Here is a 17,497-nt window from a genome sequence, read left to right on the forward strand (position 1 = left end):
AGTTGCATTACTGGAATAAATGAACTTTTGCACGACATTCTAATTTTTCGAGTTTCACCTGTAGTAGTAGCAAGCAGCATTTTAAGTGCATTAACTCGGGACTTTCAGCCCGTCTGAACTAGCTCGTACACACCGATTCTACGTAAACATGCATAACAACGCCGTCAGTAATTAAGCCATCGAGGGACAATTCCAACTTCCCCGCGTCCTTATAGCATCCTCCTGTTCCCTCTGCGTCAAAGTCAATGACTTCTGGGACGTGTAGTTTTTGCACCCCCCCTTGTCCACGCTGCCTTGACTCAAAACAACTACACTTCCCAGGAAGCAGCGGGACTCTGTGAACCGCGAACATACGTCACCTTCTCAAGGAGCCAATCGCGCCGCGGCCGAAGCGAGCGCCGTCAGCCGCCAATGTTGTTTTCGCTGAGTCGAGCTCTGGTGGTGTTGGCGGTGCGGGCGCCATATTGGAAGGGACGAGGCGGTGTTTTTTTTTTTTTTTTCCCCTTTCGCCCCCACCCAGCCCCCCCTCTCGCTCGTCGTAGAAACAACGGAGCCGCCCGGGCTCGTGCCTCGCCGCCGCCGCCGCCGCCGCCACCATGCTGTACTTGGAGGACTACCTCGAGAGTGAGTCTCTTTTGCAGTGGGAGCGCGGCGGGGGGCAAGAGGCCCGAGGGGAGGGGGGAACGGCGAGAGCGCAGCGCTAGGCTCCGCCCACCTTCCTCCCTCTTTTTCAAAGGCGGCTTGTTGCCATCTAACTGACTCACTCCTTCTCCACCCCTCCCCTCCCTCCCTGCAGTGATCGAACAACTTCCCATGGATCTCCGCGACAGGTTCACCGAGATGCGCGAGATGGACCTGCAGGTGCAGAGTACGTGAGTCAGTCAAGCCCCGCCCACCGACCGCCTCCCTGGCGCGGCTTCGAGCGGAGCCCCGGCGAGTAGGCCGGGCCGCTGAGGCGGGTTTCGTGAGGGGAAAGAAGGGTGGGGGGAAAACCGCCGCTTTCGCAGCCATACGCGTGGCCGCGCTTGTCGAAGGAAAAGTACACGTGTGCTCTCTTAAGCACGTCAGAAACCATAGGGTTAAAAAACAAGCAGCACCCTCCCGCGCGCTTTTAAGCGCCTCGGCACAGCAAAACATAAGTTTCAGAAGGATAATTCACGAGTAGGGAGATGAAAATAAGCTGGTAGTTTGTAGGAAACGGATAAGGATGAAGAGAGAGATTTTTCTTTTTAAACAAGTTTTATTGATTTTACAAACACAAGACAAAACATCATTAAACATTAAAAACATAAAGCCTCTTTCCATTGTAGATCCTTACAAGGCAGGTAACACATTGCTTTATATCACATACTTATAATTTATGCCATTTCCATATAAACACATAAATTCCCTTTACCAAATTCCACATTTTTTCTCTTTAATCGTTATTCAATCATATTTCCTTTCTGATTTATCTACTATCCAGTCATCAACTTTATATTTCCCTCTGGCTTGTTTATAATTATTCTCGTCTAGTCTTCTTGGATGAAGAGAGAGATGTTTGATAACGTGGATATCTCTCTCTCGCCTGACTTTTCAAGCAGCTCAGGAAGGTGATACGCACGTAGCACTTTTCTCCCATTTTCCCCTCACAACCCTCTTGAGTTTTAAGTTTGTGCTTTGAGAGTTTCTGTGGCAGACTTGAAACCTGCATCTTCCCATCCAGGTGTTAACACAACATACAGAACCATCTGTAAAATAAAAAAAAAATATCATCGACCTCATGCATAAACAAACAACAAGCAGAACTCACAAAAACATTTTTTTCTGCATATATAGAGAGTACAATATATGCAACACTTATTTCTGATGCCTTCTATTGGAAGAAGGTGAACAGCGACCGGTGATAATCCTGTCCAAAAAAACACGACTTTTGCCCAATAATTTAGATTTTTTTTTCAGTCTGAATGGACATCACTTCCAGGTCCAAATTTCCTTCAAATCTTTTATTGTGCATGAAGTATTTGGCTTTTTTGTGTGTGTGTGTGTGCACCATTTGCCCTAAGTGTTTCAATTTTATTTTCTTGATGTTATTCACATCTTTCCTATTTTTGTCTAATGGTTGGAAGATTCACACTAAACCAAAAAAAAAAAAAGGCTACATTACTCGTAGCAGGTACCCTTTGACTAATCAAAGTGGTTTATTTATGATTTAATATATCATGTAACCCCCCCCCCTAACCGAACCATGATTAAATCGACCTTCTTGGAAACATAGGTGTAATTGAGACTTGCTCACTGTTTATGGTGCATTTGAATTGAATTGCTTAAAAAGATTCTCAGATATATTTATGCACTCTCAATAGCAATTGATTTGAGTAGTACTATCCAATGATTTTTTTTTCCTCCCTCTCTGGTGCTTTCCTACAAGTCTATGGTCAGATTTCTTGGGATCAAATTTTGATCCATTGGTTGTGACAGGAATTGATCGATCAGCTTGTTGCCTGAGCCTGATATGTGGGGCTGAGAGAGAATTACTGGTCCAAAGTCAACAAGCTGTCTAAAGCAGGATTGGAATTCATTCTTCTGGTTTTTAACCTAATGTGTTAACTTGAGCCAGACTGAGTTATAGTACTGTCCAACAATACCATTGGCCTTATTCATTCTGGGTGCTAGGGAAATAACCTAGCTTTACTGTATGTAGATAGTTCAATAGTTAGTTTTGAAACTATTTTCTTCACTGCAGCTTTCATGGCAAATGTGTCTGAACTTAAATATGCTATTTGGAAGTAAACTTAATTTGTAGTACTTTATTCACCTAATATTATGACCTTATATTTCCTTATTTTAGAATTTCACTGGATTTAGGAAGACTTAATTTTATTTAAAAAATATTGTTAAGCTGTTGTCACCTGCCTCTTATAATGTGGTTTATAATGTGGTACTGCCAGTGGTTTAGCAGTTAAGATATCAAATTGGAGCGAGGAAACTCACATTCAAGCCTATCCTCAAATGCACTTGTGAACTTTGGACAAGTCGTGTTCTCAAATCAACTTTTCTGATCTTTTTGATGTGCATTAAAAATGAAGAAAGATTCTTGTTAGTTATCTTGAGCTCCTGGGATATGTCAGGCAAATCTCAGTGGACAGATTAAATTATGCCTTATGGCAAGTCATTTTCTTAACATCTTAAAAATATTTACGTACTAGTGTTATCCTATTTCAAACTTTTACATATTTATCTAGATAAATGAACATATCGAATGTTCTTTGTGTTTAAGATGCAATGGATCAGCTGGAGCAAAGAGTAAATGAATTTTTTATGAATGCAAAGAAAAACAAACAGGAATGGAGAGAAGAACAAATGACTTCAATTAAAAAGGTAATAATAAGGCAAAAGCCTTCTTATAACAAAATTCCAAAATAGATCTTTGAATTTGTTTTAAATTACTTCTGAGTTTAGATATACAAAAAAACCTTCACATATAGGATAAAATGCAGAATTCTTTCTGTATAAAACTTACAAATTTTTAATCACATTTGAGTCTCTGTTTAACCAGAAAAAGAACTATAACATGTGAGTAGTGGCAAAGGAATATTTCTACTACTTAGAGTAAATTATTTTTTATTTTAGACAGGTATTAAAGTACAAGGCATATAACAACAAAATAATTGATATAGTGAGTTTTTAATGAATTTCATGGTTGAGGGCTTTCTTTTTTAAATGAAGATCATTTTGAGTACAGACATTATTTTAATGCTTCAGCCTTCAAGGATGGTTTTGCATTTTAGTAGGACTGCAAAATTTGAAATGTTTTGCACATTATATGCTCCATTTCATTTAGAACCAGGTTGTCCCAACCATTCTAGAACTCTTGCACTCAGGTGTTTGAAGTCTAAACAAGTAACTAGAAAGGGGTCAATTTTGTGCTTGAAATGTCTAGAACGGGTGTGAAACTGGTGGCCCACAGCCCGGATATGTCACGCACAGGCCATGCCCACCCAGTTCCGCGAACGGGGAAAACGTCACAAAACATCACGTGACGGCAATGTGACACTGAGAGTTTGACACCCGTGGTCTAGAACAATCTATTTCAGCTTTGAACAGCTCTTTCAGAATCAAAATATGTTGATGTATTTTCTCTACCTATACACTTTTTATATGACTTGTTCTATTTACAAACAAATAGTATTGATAGATTTTTGAAATGCAGTGTGTTTTCAATATAGATATTGGCTTTCATTTTAATTCCACATATTCAAGGTCACACAGTATATTCCATGCTTGAAAATAGTGGAAAGAGATGGAACTATTTAAACTTCAACTAACATCTTTAAATTTGATTTTGATACCTATTTGATTCAGTAACATGAGTAAATACCAAATGAACAAGTTAAATCAAAGGCCTTGGTTACTTCAATAACATTTTTCCCTTATGAACACTGATTATAAAATTATAAACATTTATACATTCAACTCAGAACCTAAGTTAAATATTTCAGACAAATAGTAACTATTTAACCTCTGCTTTGAATATATACAATGAAAGATATCCTATCATCATCATGGATAGTGGATTCCATTATCAAAATGCTCGTCTTGTTAGGAAGTTTTATCTAACTTTCAGCTGGGGTTTCTTCTTGAGATTAATAGAGGTTGTGCATAGAAATATTTGAACAGTTCCCTCATACAATACTGTCTTCAGTAGTGTTTTCTAAAACAAAATATATTCAACTTCTTATACCTCTATTATAGGACTTCATTTCAAGTTCCTTGATTATCTTTTCCCAAACCTTCACATAACTGAATAGTTGTTAAATCATGGTTCCAGAAATATATTTACTTATTTACCACGGCTTATATGTTGCTAATTCAAAATTCCTTTGAACAGGTCATATCCAGCACTAAAAATTTAGAATAATAACTAGAACACTGCCTAATAGCATCAACTATGGAAGCAGATTAATCTTCATTGTTTCCAAATCCTTTGCTGAAGAGCCATGTCTTAAAAAGTTTTTTTTTAAACCCCAAAAGAAGGAGGTATTCCAGATATCAAAGTGCAAGCTTTTCAAGGCCTAGGATTGTGGTAGCAATGGTACACAATCACTGAAAAGCATTACAGCATTTTTCCCCAGTTTGTACTGGATGGGCAGATGGTCCAAATGGTCTAAAGATTGCTTGTCCTTAGTATGGCTTTAAAAGTGATGTCCAACACCTTTGATTTGTGCCTGGAAGCAAACAGCTAGTATAGCTTTTACAGTAATGTTTTCAGGTGGACAAATCTAGATACACCCATCTGAGTTTCTGAATGCTGTTGAACTTTCTGCGTGTTCTTCAAGGATGTCTCCATATAGAGGAAATTGCAGCAGTCTACCCATATTAATCTTCATCTTAAAATATGCTTTATTTTAATATATTAATATAGTGTAATTACGCATTGATAGATAATTTTGCCCTAGTTCAGTTAGTAATCATTAATGTGTTACTAAATAATATTTGTAACCAATTTGCTTACATACTATTTCTGATGCAGGATTACTACAAAGCGCTAGAAGATGCAGATGAAAAAGTACAGTTGGCTAATCAAATTTATGATTTAGTAAGTAAAATGTAAAATTTTGAGTTGATTTATATGGTGGTCTTCAGTTGACACTTTCTTTGAACATTTGTCCATAAATGTAAATGTCTAACAATAGAAATATATTTTCATTAATACATGCAGGTCTGCCCTAATTTTTGAACATCCCAGAGCTCTTGCCTAGATTTGTACCACTTGTGATATAACCAAATTTGTGGTGGTTTTTGTGTTAGTTTCCTTGCTGACTACATGGTTCACATAGCCTAACTTAGAGCTTATTTTCTAAGAAGAAAGGTCCATTTAATTTCATGCTAGCCTTTATCAAGAGATAGTTAAATGAAATCTGAGAAGGTATATAGAGACTTAAAGTTTGTATTAATTTAGCCAGTGGTTTTTCAGATCAGTTGTCTTCGTTTGCACAATACATCCTGAACTATAAATCACAAAGGTAAGATTATCATCCATGTTTCAGTGTAGCCCAACTTGTCAGTTGACAAATGACCTTACGTAATGGCGAACAATGAAAAATATGAGTGCAGGGAAACAAAACAGAACAGAGTGATGAAATGGAACCAAAAGATAACTGGAAAGTGGTGAAGCAGATACCTTATTGCTGCTTTCTGGAATCTCATCTGGGTATAAACAGAAGTATTATTTCTATTACAAATATCCTCTCCACTGTGAAACATGATTTCGATACAATATTTAAAACAGTTGAGAGTTCTATAAGAATTAAATAAATGTAATGAATGAATAAATGTATTTCGTGTAAGTGTATGAATACTACTTTAAGGGATTCTGTTACACATATTTTATATGGCAAATTTTCATTTCTTAATACCCTTTTAAAGATCTGAGATGATAATGCTGGTTGAAAATAAGCTGTCAGTTCTAAAAATCTGTTATTAAATTAGGTAGACCGTCATTTAAGAAAATTGGACCAGGAGTTAGCTAAATTTAAAATGGAACTTGAAGCTGATAATGCTGGTATTACCGAAATACTGGAAAGACGTAAGTATGTATGATAATCTCTTAGAATTGTGCTTGTGCATATAATATCATTGTATGATGATAAAATTCTAGTTTAACAGTAGTTAATAGTGTGCAAAGCATCCAAGATCCAGTTCAAAGGTAGCATGATTGGATCTGAAATTTAAAAAAAATTAAATAACATTGTGATTTGCAATGTTTTAATGTGTGAATTAGATCATATTTTAAATTTGATCCAGTAAAAGAATAATAGACATAATAAGGCATGAAAATGCTTGAATCTGCTTTATATTTTGAAAAAAGAGAATGGAAATGGTAGAAATGATTTATTTTAAGAGGGTTATTAACCCCATTAGTTTTAACTACATAGTTTTGAGGTTTTCAATGAGGAATGTCCTAGTTTTACAAGATAAAAATCTAGCAGAATGAAAAAGATAAGTAAACAATCCATGGTGTCAGGGTCCTTTTTTTGCCATATTTACAATACCTTGTCAAAACCATATTTGGGACTAAAAGAAGTTTTTATTATCCTGACAGGTTCTTTGGAACTGGATACGCCCTCACAACCATTGAATAATCATCACGCACATTCTCACACTCCAGTAGAAAGTAAGTTGAATATTTCCCTTTAATTTGATTTAGTATGAATGTATAACTAATATAGGATTATCTGCTTGAAAAGCCGGATGTCTCCTAAAGCTTCCATTGGAATTTGCACAAATGCTTGAATGCACTCGGTGGATCTAAAATTGATAAAAACAGCTTGATATAAGGCTCTGCTTTGTATGTTTCTAGAAATATGTCGTTTGTATTTCAACACCTCAGGGTTACACTTTTGGACTGATAGTTTTTTTAATTCTTTATACAGAAAGGAAACATAATCCATCCTCTCATCATGCAACAGCAGACCACGTACCTGAAAAGAAGTTTAAATCTGAAGCTCTTCTATCAACCCTCACTTCAGATGCCTCTAAAGAAAATGCACAAGGTAATTTCTGTTATAAATTTTAGTGAAAATCTAAGCAAACTGAACCATTTTTGGGTCCTATATTCAGAAACAGTATTGTTTAGGGGAAAAAAGCAGATACATTTTTAATTTAAAAGTGGTTGCCACAGCATTTTCTGCTATAAACTGTATGACAGAACTTATAAGCTGTAAGTGCAGAAGTAGTCCAAAAATTAAAAACAGTTTTAACAAAACATGGGGAAAATAGACTAAATAGAATCAAATGCCAAAATTGCCGATGATTTCTGGTTAGCTCCCTGCTATGATTATGCCCAATAAAAAAGTGAGTAATGCATTTCTTTATACTTTATACTTATTCTTCATCCTTAACCCATGCTTTTCAGTTCAATGAGACCTATGTATTTATTAGTTTTATATGCATGTATTTATTAGTTTTGTTTTATTTATTAGTTTTATTTATTAGTTTATTTATTATGTATTTATTAGTTTTATATGCATTTTTTATACTTTATACTTACTCTTCATCCTTAACCCATGCTTTTCTATTCAATGAGACCTGTGTATTTATTAGTTTTATATGACCCCACCCATATCAAAAACATGAGTCTGGATAGCTAGCAATATTAAAAAAGAACAACATATACAAAATAGGATCAGGGACAAATATAAATCATAAGTCAATCATTCAGCAGAACCAGGTCTGTGATATCAAACTATTACTGCCTTTCCAGGAAAGAGAATTAGGGGAAACATGCTTTTGATAAAGTGATATTTATCATAGGCCAAATTTACTTATGGCTCCAAATATTTTTTAAGACAGTAAATAGTTTTCTTAGTGGTATGTATTTTACTTTATGTAATTTTAAATTACATCTACTTAAAAGTGCATGAGAACTGATTCAGAGCCAAATAAAATTTTGTAATTTTCTGCATTGTCCTAAAAATATTCATGTTGCATCTTAATATATGTGTCTCTCATTTTATTTGTGATAACATACAGTTAGACTAAGTAGGGGAAAAGGTTAATATTTTATTGCTAACAATTTGATTCTCAAGACATGCAATTTTGAGTATTGTAATATTTACCATACCATCTTATTTTAAAAATCACCCTACATTTAAATTTTAAGAATACTCCTTTTTTAATCATATCAAATGGTTTATTGAAGCATGAAATAAAGAATTCATTTCTTCCATAACTTTGTTACATTTTAGTCTTTGGGCGAGAGAGCAAACAATAGAAAGAAACTGATACAGCACCAAAACTCCTTCCACATCATTAAATCTATATTTTCCTTTCTTAATTAGCACACTGTCTAAATTTTCTTTCATACACAGTTGATTTCCAGTTTTCTGACATTTATTTTTTTAGTTTTCATTTTAGACTATATAAATATGTTCCCTTTATTCATCAAGGGTGTCGAAACAGTAATTCATCATCCTCATCCAACAGTGCATATAATGCAAATTCTTCTCAGCCATTGGCATCGTATAACCTGGGCTCATTATCTTCAGGAGCTGGAGCTGGTGCTATTACCATGGCAGCAGCTCAGGCAGTGCAAGCCACAGCACAGGTAAGAAATCCAAAGCATGTTTTTAAATGCCTGCCCCAAACAGGTGGTTACAGCAACTTTTATTTCATTAGTTTTGCTGTTGGCACTTCAACATGATCGTTTTCAAAAATGTCATTTCTATTGGTTGACATTTCATGGACATAGGTTTTACAGGGAAGGAAAGATTTATGTGGGACACTCTGAAACCTTTTCCCACTAGATTAAACTTGTAAGTATTCTGTAACTTTATCTACATGTGCTTGAGACAAGAGCCAGAAGAAAATATCAATTATTTTCTTGCCAATGTTTTGAACATGAAAGATCAAACCTCAGCTTATAGTATTTTTTAGGGAATAAAGTAAGGTGCTCCTTAAATGATTACACAGTAAACAAGCTTTAACTGCTCCATAAGGTAGTTATAAATTAGCTCAAGGTCTACTAATGTTTCAAGGAAAGCAGTGAAAGTCAAGGGTTTAACTTCTGTACTCAATGTATTATAAATGAGGCTGAATTTGAAATCATCCATATAATACTGCTATTTTTCTTTTAGATGAAAGAAGGAAGACGGACGTCAAGCTTGAAGGCAAGCTATGAAGCCTTTAAGAACAATGACTTCCAACTCACAAGAGAATTTGCATTATCCAGGGACACAGCTGGATATACATCATCTGCTTTGGCATCTACATTATCACAGACATTGAGTTCATCGACCACAGATTCACGGAGTGGTAGAAAAAGCAAGTACGTTCATTAAGAGTGTAGCTTCTTTGTTTGTCGTAAGAGATATTCAAAAGTGGATTGCAATGCCCCACTTCCTAGGAAAGACAAAAGTATATGAAAGAGATGTGGGGTTTATTGCTTTTGAACTACACCTCAATTCCTTACAGCATTAAAATGTTTATTTTCTACTTTCCTACATAGAGTCCTCAGGTTACAACTCCTTGTGTAGTGACCATTCAAATGACAACAGTGCTGCATGTGGGATTACCACAACTATTTCTCAAGAGTGCCCGCCATCAGTGTGTCTGCAGTCACATGATCACGGCCGGTGTTCTCAGATACCTGGCTTGCAATTAACTTCGCAATTAATAATTTGCACAATGGGGAAAGTACCAGGGAAGGTCAGAGGCTTCTCCTATAAGTTGCTCTCGCCACTTTTTCTCCCAAGGAACCTTGCTGTGGATTAGGACAGTGATGGCTAACCTATGACACGCGTGTCACTCGTGACACGCCGAGGCACTTTGACTGACACGCCTGTTGGTGTGGGGAAAACCTGCACATGTAGAGGCTGCCTGTGCTCTGCTCCAATTCCTGCTCCCTGCTCGTTGCGTGGAGGCATGGTGTCACCGCTGCCGCGAGATCTTTGCAGCAGAGAACCAGTTTTAACCGCCATAAACTGAGGTTTGTCAGTTTCATTACCTCAGGAACGCTACAGGAGGAAAGGAGATCCACGAAGTTCACAGCCCTGTAAGGTGGCCTTCCGATCCCCACATCCTGCACCTGCAGCCCTGAGACCAGGGAGACAAGTTTCACAGCCTTATGTGATCACCCCAGCCCAGTCCGTCATAAACCAAATTATTGATATTTCTTGAAGTGACACACAACCCGAGGAAGGCTACACTTTTTCCCGATTTTCGACACACCAAGCTGAAAAGGTTAGCCATCACTGGATTAGGAGATCTCCGGGATCTTGTGTTCCATAGCACCCCTTCTGCCAGTACATAGAAGTCCCACTCATGGTCCCTGCCAGGTCACCCACACAGCTCTTGCCTAGCACTCTGATTCCATGAGATCCTTCTTTAATAATCTCTTCAGTTTCTGGATTACAATGGCAACTAGGCTGCTGGGATTGCCATCCCTTAAGTAATCTAGTTATATGTGACATTGCTCTTTACGACCACACTGCTTAGCAAAGGAAATTACAGTCCCAGCTGCCATTGTAAACAAGGACTATCTATAAACCTTTTACACTACAGATAGTCTTTTGATTTACGATCGCAATTGAGTCCAAAATTTCTATTGCTAAGTGAAACATCTGTTAAGTGAATTTTGCCCCGTTTTAATGATGTTTTTTTTGCCATTGTTAACGCAAATCACTGCAGTTAAGTTAGTCACACAGTTGTTAAGTGAATATAGTTTCCCCATTGACTTTGCTGGTCAGAAGGTTGCAAAAGGTGATCCCATTACTGCAACTATCGTTAATATGAGTCAGTTGCCAAGCGTCTGAATTTTGATCGCGTGACCATGAGGATGCTGCAATAGTGGTAAGTGTGAAAAATGATCATGTCCCTTTTTCAGTGCCGTTGTAACTTGGAATGGTCACTAAATGAATTGTTGTAACTCGAGGACTACTTCTAGTTGTGTTCCCTCTGTTAAGTCTTTCCAAGACCACCATTATCTATTATGATCTTTGTTAGCAGCAGTAGTAACAAACAGGAACTTTTCTTTTGCTGCTTTTCTGCACAATCTCCAGCTATTTTCAACTTCCTAAGACTCAAAAAAAATAAAAAATAAAAATGCATATTAAGCAGCAAGTAGCTAAATCAAGAGCAAAAAAAAACTCAGCGTGCTAAACACCTTTTTGCAGCAGCCTGCACAGAATTCATGCATGTCTCAGGACATAGGTTACAGTGCCTTCTGCTGCTATCACCATTCTTAGGATCTGGCCTGTCAAGCCAAGGTGCCTCTGAGGGTAGATTCCACATCTATAAATTCAATTTTATGCCAAAGTTTTATGCCAAAACTTTTTTAGAAAATAGGAACTGCTATTCGTTTTGGCCACCAGATGGAGTGCCACCACTACAATAATTTTCACCTTTTGGGGGGTGGGGGGGAGTATGAGCTGCTCATTATCTTAAGGCTCAGAAGCAATTAAGTTATCAAACTTCTAAGCCTTTTTATTTCTGTAATGTTCAGTATTCAGACTTTCCTTCAGGAATAATTCGAGAGCTATGGTTGCTGAAGTTTTTTAAAATATATTATTTGCACTTACTTAACAATATGAAGATGAATTACTACAACGAAGGCAAGAAAATGCAGTCTCTAAGAAGTTTTCTCCCATATTGAAATAAATTAATATTCAAAGAAAAGGCCTCTAACAAAAGAATATTCAATGAATTATAATTAGTTCCTAAATTCCACTGTATGCCATTTGTGATACATTGCCGCCTTTAACAAAAATCACTGAAGAAAAGTTTGAAGAATGACCCACACCCACAATCTTAATTGGACCTCAACATTCCCCTTATGAAGAAAAGGTAGATTATTTTATTCAGATGTTATGCATAGTCCCCAGACAGAAAATTCAGGCTTTTTGTAATTGAAGGGAAAAAGTATTTGTTACATACTGGTTTAACTTAGAAATCATTTTAAAATTGTAACAAGTCACAGTTTTTAAAAATCGTTTTGTTTTCAGAGTGTTCCTTGTCATGGAAAACGGCAAAAGTAATCTGTTTATGTTAATTTTTCAGAAACAATAACAAATCTTCAAGTCAACAGTCATCCTCATCTTCTTCATCTTCTTCTTTATCATCATGTTCCTCATCCTCTGCACTAGCCCAAGAACTCTCCCAGCAAACAGCAGTCATTCCCGAGTCTGAATCTAATAGCCAGGTTGATTGGACCTATGATCCAAATGAGCCACGTTACTGCATTTGTAATCAGGTATATTCTGTCAGAGAAAGAACAATGTTTCTGTCAGGGCAGATTGCCTAGTTTATTGATCATGGCTGATTTGCTAAGAGGAGACAGATGTGATAATACGTAATTATATATCATAAATTGTAAATATTTATATTATATAATTTAAAATTACAACAAATGCTATAAAGCTAGATGATTAACAGTTTGTTGATATATGCAGAATATAGTGCATCTTTGAATCAAATCTTTGAAAATGTCTGTATAGTGTCAAAGATATAAATATAAATCTGCTTCCAGTATCCAATTTTTCTGCTATCCTCATCATCCATCAGTCCATTTTTATTCAGTTTATAGAATTTAAAAAAGAAACGTACATATCATTTTATTCAGTAACATCCAAAAATCTCTTTGGATGTAAAATCTTGTTAGAGTTTAGCAGATTTATGTTATGTAAATATTAAACATAAAAAATTAATCTGGCTGTAGGCTTGCAAACTAAGGAAACAGAAAGAAAATATAACACACAGGAAAATCTGAATAAACAAATGGATTCTCAAATACTGCTTAAAAATATATAGCATAAACTTATGTAGAATGAGTGGTCTCACAATTAGTTTCTGAAAACAAGATTCTTACGTCTTTTTATTGTGATTATGATATTTCTATAAGTGATTTGTGGACTCTCAGCATTTTGAGATTTGCAGTAATAGAAAATAGTATACAGATATAATAACTAAATAGCCTTAAATGTTTAAAATATAATGATAATACTTTTTAGTGTAAATGAAAATTATGTTCATTTCACTAAGATGGTAGTACTACAGAGCTGATTCAAATAATGACAAGATTGAGAAACAGTTTTAACTTTGATTTTAATGTTATTTAATATTACTGTTGCTTCCTCAGTTTTGATTACTTTTAATGAAGGTCTTCATTGCCAATTGGGCTTTAGATTAGATATTAGAACTATTTTCTGTTGAAAAATAAACTTGAAACACAGCTGTTAAATATAAAATCTAATGTTGATGCTAATCTCATAAGGCAGCTATATTCAAACATTCATACAAATTGGCTGTTTCAGATTTGTATTTGAAAACTCAAAACAACCTTCTACTTAATATATAAGGCTGATATTCTACAAATAATAAACCAGATTATAGATAGTAAATATGTGAAAAATAAGTTACCTGTGTTTATATGTTGCAGTTGATAGTAATGGAAAAATATAAATGTTTTCCATAAACTGGTATGGCAATGTTTAATTTAAAATGTTCATGATCAAAGAAAAAAGTTCAGTAACTCTTGAATACTTCATTGGGAATTTTTGGAAGTCCTCTCCAATCCAAAAGTTATAATAATAGGAAAGTGAGTGTATAGCATGACTATTCTTTCAACATTTAAAAGTTTAAAAATTGTCAATCTCAATCTCTCCTAGTAACTTTTTAATATGAAATGTTCTCTGATCATACAAAATCTAATAGTGTGCAAATAATATGATTTTTCATAGGTGTCATACGGTGAAATGGTGGGCTGTGATAATCAAGATGTAAGTATGGAAAACTACATGAAATTATTAATAATATTATCTTATTGATTTTTTTTTTTTTTTTAGTTTTCTAAGAAGCATGTTAAACCATTAGATCTAATGCCTCGGGTGGAACACAGATAAACACAATGTATACATATATATGCATGCCAGCATTCAATTCTTTTTCACTGCTTCTAATAATACATTTGAGGAAAGAGTTGGATGTACAGTCAGAAGTGCTTCAGGTTGCCTGTGGGACTTCAGTGAGTCTATTAGATTTGTGACTAAGTGTTTTAAACCCTAGATGTAACTTTTAGATTCTCTTCGATGGTTTTGGGAAAATAATAATACAGCTCTTGAGAATTTCAAGATGATTTTACAGACAAAGCTGTCTGAATAAGCACGTAGTAGTTGTCCCATTAATATTGATGGCCAAGAAATATATTGTCTGAGATTAAATTTACCTGACTTCCTAAAGAGACCTGGTACTTTCCCTTTATTTATGAGTCTCTGTGAATCTATCCTATATTAATCCATTGCACCTTTTTTTTAGCACTGGTGTTTCAGAATGTCGTGTTTTCTCTTTTATGTGTCTTTCAGTGTCCTATAGAGTGGTTCCATTATGGCTGTGTTGGATTGACAGAAGCACCAAAAGGAAAATGGTACTGTCCACAGTGTACTGCTGCAATGAAAAGAAGAGGCAATAGGCATAAATAAATGCTGCATTATCTTCACTCCAGTTAACATATTCCTTTTGGGAGGTGGATTAGGAGGAAATGCTTCTTTGCAGGCAGTCAAAGAAGGATTGATATAGTTGTCAAAAATATTGACTTCTTAATTTTGCTAGCTGTGTTTTAAAATTGTACCTAAATTATTTATGCACTACTGCTGTGCTATAAATACTTTTCAAGTTAGCCGTGGATTGTTCCAGTGGCAAACGTATGCAGACATTTGTTACTCTGACCATTTTCTCTGAGCAATGGGCATTCTATGATAACTTGTCTTCAGATAATTCCCAGCAAAAGGACATTTCAAATCATTTTATATTCAGCCGACATTCTGCTGCATGTTCTGTGCTCAAGAACTGTGATGGAATTTATGTATATAAGTGGTAAAGGAAGTCAGGCTGACAAGAGAATGGACTTTCAAATGCCTTTAGAGCTTGGTCTCGTTGAAATGGAATTCAGCAGGCTGAAGAAGATGGTTCTTGTATACACACACTGGGCTAATATCCTCTGGAGTACTTGGAACATAGCAACAGACTCTTGTACACCTTTAAAAAAAAATACCACTAATCTTTATATGTTTGGGGTCCATTCAGGGCATAGTCATTAAAAATGGTGTTAAAGTGATAAACCTTTTATACCAAATGTGTTTATTTTTTGTGCAAGTGATCCTTTAAATCGAAACTGTATTAGGTGTTCAAATTTGAAAAAAAAAAAATCAAATGCTAGTATTAATGCTTTGCATACTGTATCAGAGAAGGACAGTACAACATTTCATGAAAGCTTTCATAATATGCAGTCTAACTGGAGAATTTTAAATAGTTTTTATTTTTTTTAATAAAATATATAAATAAAAGGTTTCCATCTCCAACATACTAAGCAATATGTGTACTGTGTGGTGGGTGGTTCTTTGTTTTAAAAAAAACTATTTCCTTATTTATAATGCTAAATAACTGGTTCACATAACGTGGTTCACGTAAGCAAAAAAAAAAAAACCTTTCAAACTGGAAATGGTTAATGTTTATATTATATCTAGGAAATGCATTTATGCATCAAATTGCATAATTCAAAGTTGTGTTGAATTAAGGTCCGTCAGCTGGTAGCACATGGCAAGAAACGGTGAATTGGATCCCAAGTTTGTTGCTATCATAAGGAAATTACCTTAGTGGAGTATACCATGCCTTGTTGGTTTTCTAATTTCATCTCCTGCCACTTCTAATGCCATCTCCAACACTCTTCTACCCTCAGCAATTCAGAGCAGTTCTTTAAGATGGTATGGTTGAGAAAGAATAGAATGGGATTCTTCTAATTAGATCATACAATATCCATAGAAGGCATGATGAATGTCCTAAATTTGGGTGAGAAGGTTCAGCCTGCTGGAATGTGACCTCCAGCATACCAAACACCAAATTGAATTCTTAGCTTGGGAAAAAGTGGACATTTCTCCTGCATGTATGTTACAATAATCTTCAAATTGTTTTTTTCAAGTTCAGTCTCCAGATGGAAGAGGAAAAGTCAAACAGATAGAGAACCTTAGCCAGAAATCTTGGTCACCATGGGCTTTTGGAGTAATGAGTCCCAGACTTAAGGAAGATCAGCTCATTCACACTTCTGAAAGGATTTTTTTTAGTTACTGCTCAACGCTTGCAAAAAAAAAAAATTACCTCTTTAATGCTCGCCCTTAGTCTGCCCAACAATTTCATGATCTATCTTGCATGAGTGCCTTCTAGCTGAAGCTTCTTAGTGGTCTTGTAATAGTTTTTAAGAGTATCTTCCGAAAAGTAATATGAAACCACTTTATTGGTTGTGCAGCAGGTGGAAGCCAAAATTGGATTTAGTCTGCTTGCAAATGACCCCATAAGCTTATAGAACTACATTTTCCTTACAAGTGGCATTCAAACATAGTTACAATTACATTGGACGTTGGAAAATTACAAGTCTTGTTCTAGAGATAAGCAAAGCCAGGACTCTATATATTGGATTCAAATTCATACCAGTTATCATGGATAAAGGTGAGCAATGAGGCTTTAATAATTCCTTTATTTCAGGAATTGGAAGTGTTTACATTAGGGTATTTCATGTCAAATTAAAACAGGGTATTTTAAGACTCCATGAGGCTCTTAGGTTTTCCTTTCGGTATATTCATCTGTTTTGTTTTTATTACTGTTTTTTCTGCTATAGAAATTTTTTGTGTCTAGTTTTTCTGGAATTAAATGTAAAATACAAGTTCTTTTACTAGTAACTTGCTAAAGATAGATCAATGACAATAATTGAAAAAAGATTTGGTGGATTAAGGTACATAGTTTTTATATGGTTACTTTTTGTGACTCACGTGTATAAATAAGTGTGCCCATTTCTCTAAATGAAATATAGTTTTTTCATATAGTGAGGACAACATTTATTATAATAATTGCATCTTCTAAGTAGTTGGTATGCTGGAAGCATGAATGTCAGAGCATATTTTAACCCATTTTTCTCATATAAGCAGACATTTTCAAACACTAAACAATTCCAGCTTTCCCTTTTAATAGAACT

The 17,497-nt window shown here is 35.4% G+C and overlaps 1 protein-coding gene across 3 annotated transcripts; it reads left to right on the forward strand.

The window, feature by feature from the left end:
- Positions 1-425: 425 nt before the first annotated feature.
- ING3 (inhibitor of growth family member 3) lies at positions 426-15,833 on the forward strand. 3 transcript variants are annotated; one of them, XM_026713097.2, is made up of 12 exons: positions 426-624; positions 797-872; positions 3,260-3,360; positions 5,513-5,578; positions 6,472-6,568; positions 7,085-7,156; positions 7,416-7,535; positions 8,931-9,088; positions 9,618-9,808; positions 12,538-12,730; positions 14,217-14,255; positions 14,838-15,833. In XM_026713097.2, exons 3-12 carry the CDS (start codon positions 3,265-3,267, stop codon positions 14,952-14,954), a joined length of 1,149 nt encoding a protein of 382 aa, XP_026568882.1. In that variant the 5' UTR covers positions 426-624; positions 797-872; positions 3,260-3,264; the 3' UTR covers positions 14,955-15,833. The 3 variants fall into 3 exon arrangements, with proteins under 3 accessions (XP_026568882.1, XP_026568880.1, XP_087790186.1); XM_026713095.2 differs by having other exon boundaries at positions 797-868; XM_087934060.1 differs by having other exon boundaries at positions 797-861.
- The last annotated feature ends 1,664 nt before the right edge of the window (positions 15,834-17,497 follow it).

This window comes from Pseudonaja textilis, chromosome 5 (genome assembly GCF_049901715.1).
Source record: "Pseudonaja textilis isolate UNSWEBS1 chromosome 5, rPseTex1.2, whole genome shotgun sequence".
Lineage (NCBI taxonomy): Eukaryota > Metazoa > Chordata > Lepidosauria > Squamata > Elapidae > Pseudonaja > Pseudonaja textilis.

Bases quoted from the DNA above. Each gene is read 5' to 3' on its own strand.
- ING3 (XM_026713095.2), top strand. From the start codon at position 597: ATGCTGTACTTGGAGGACTACCTCGAGA. The intron at 9,089-9,617 runs GTAAGAAATCCA...TTTTTCTTTTAG, and splicing joins CAGTGCAAGCCACAGCACAG to ATGAAAGAAGGAAGACGGAC. The intron at 14,256-14,837 runs GTAAGTATGGAA...TGTGTCTTTCAG, and splicing joins TGGGCTGTGATAATCAAGAT to TGTCCTATAGAGTGGTTCCA.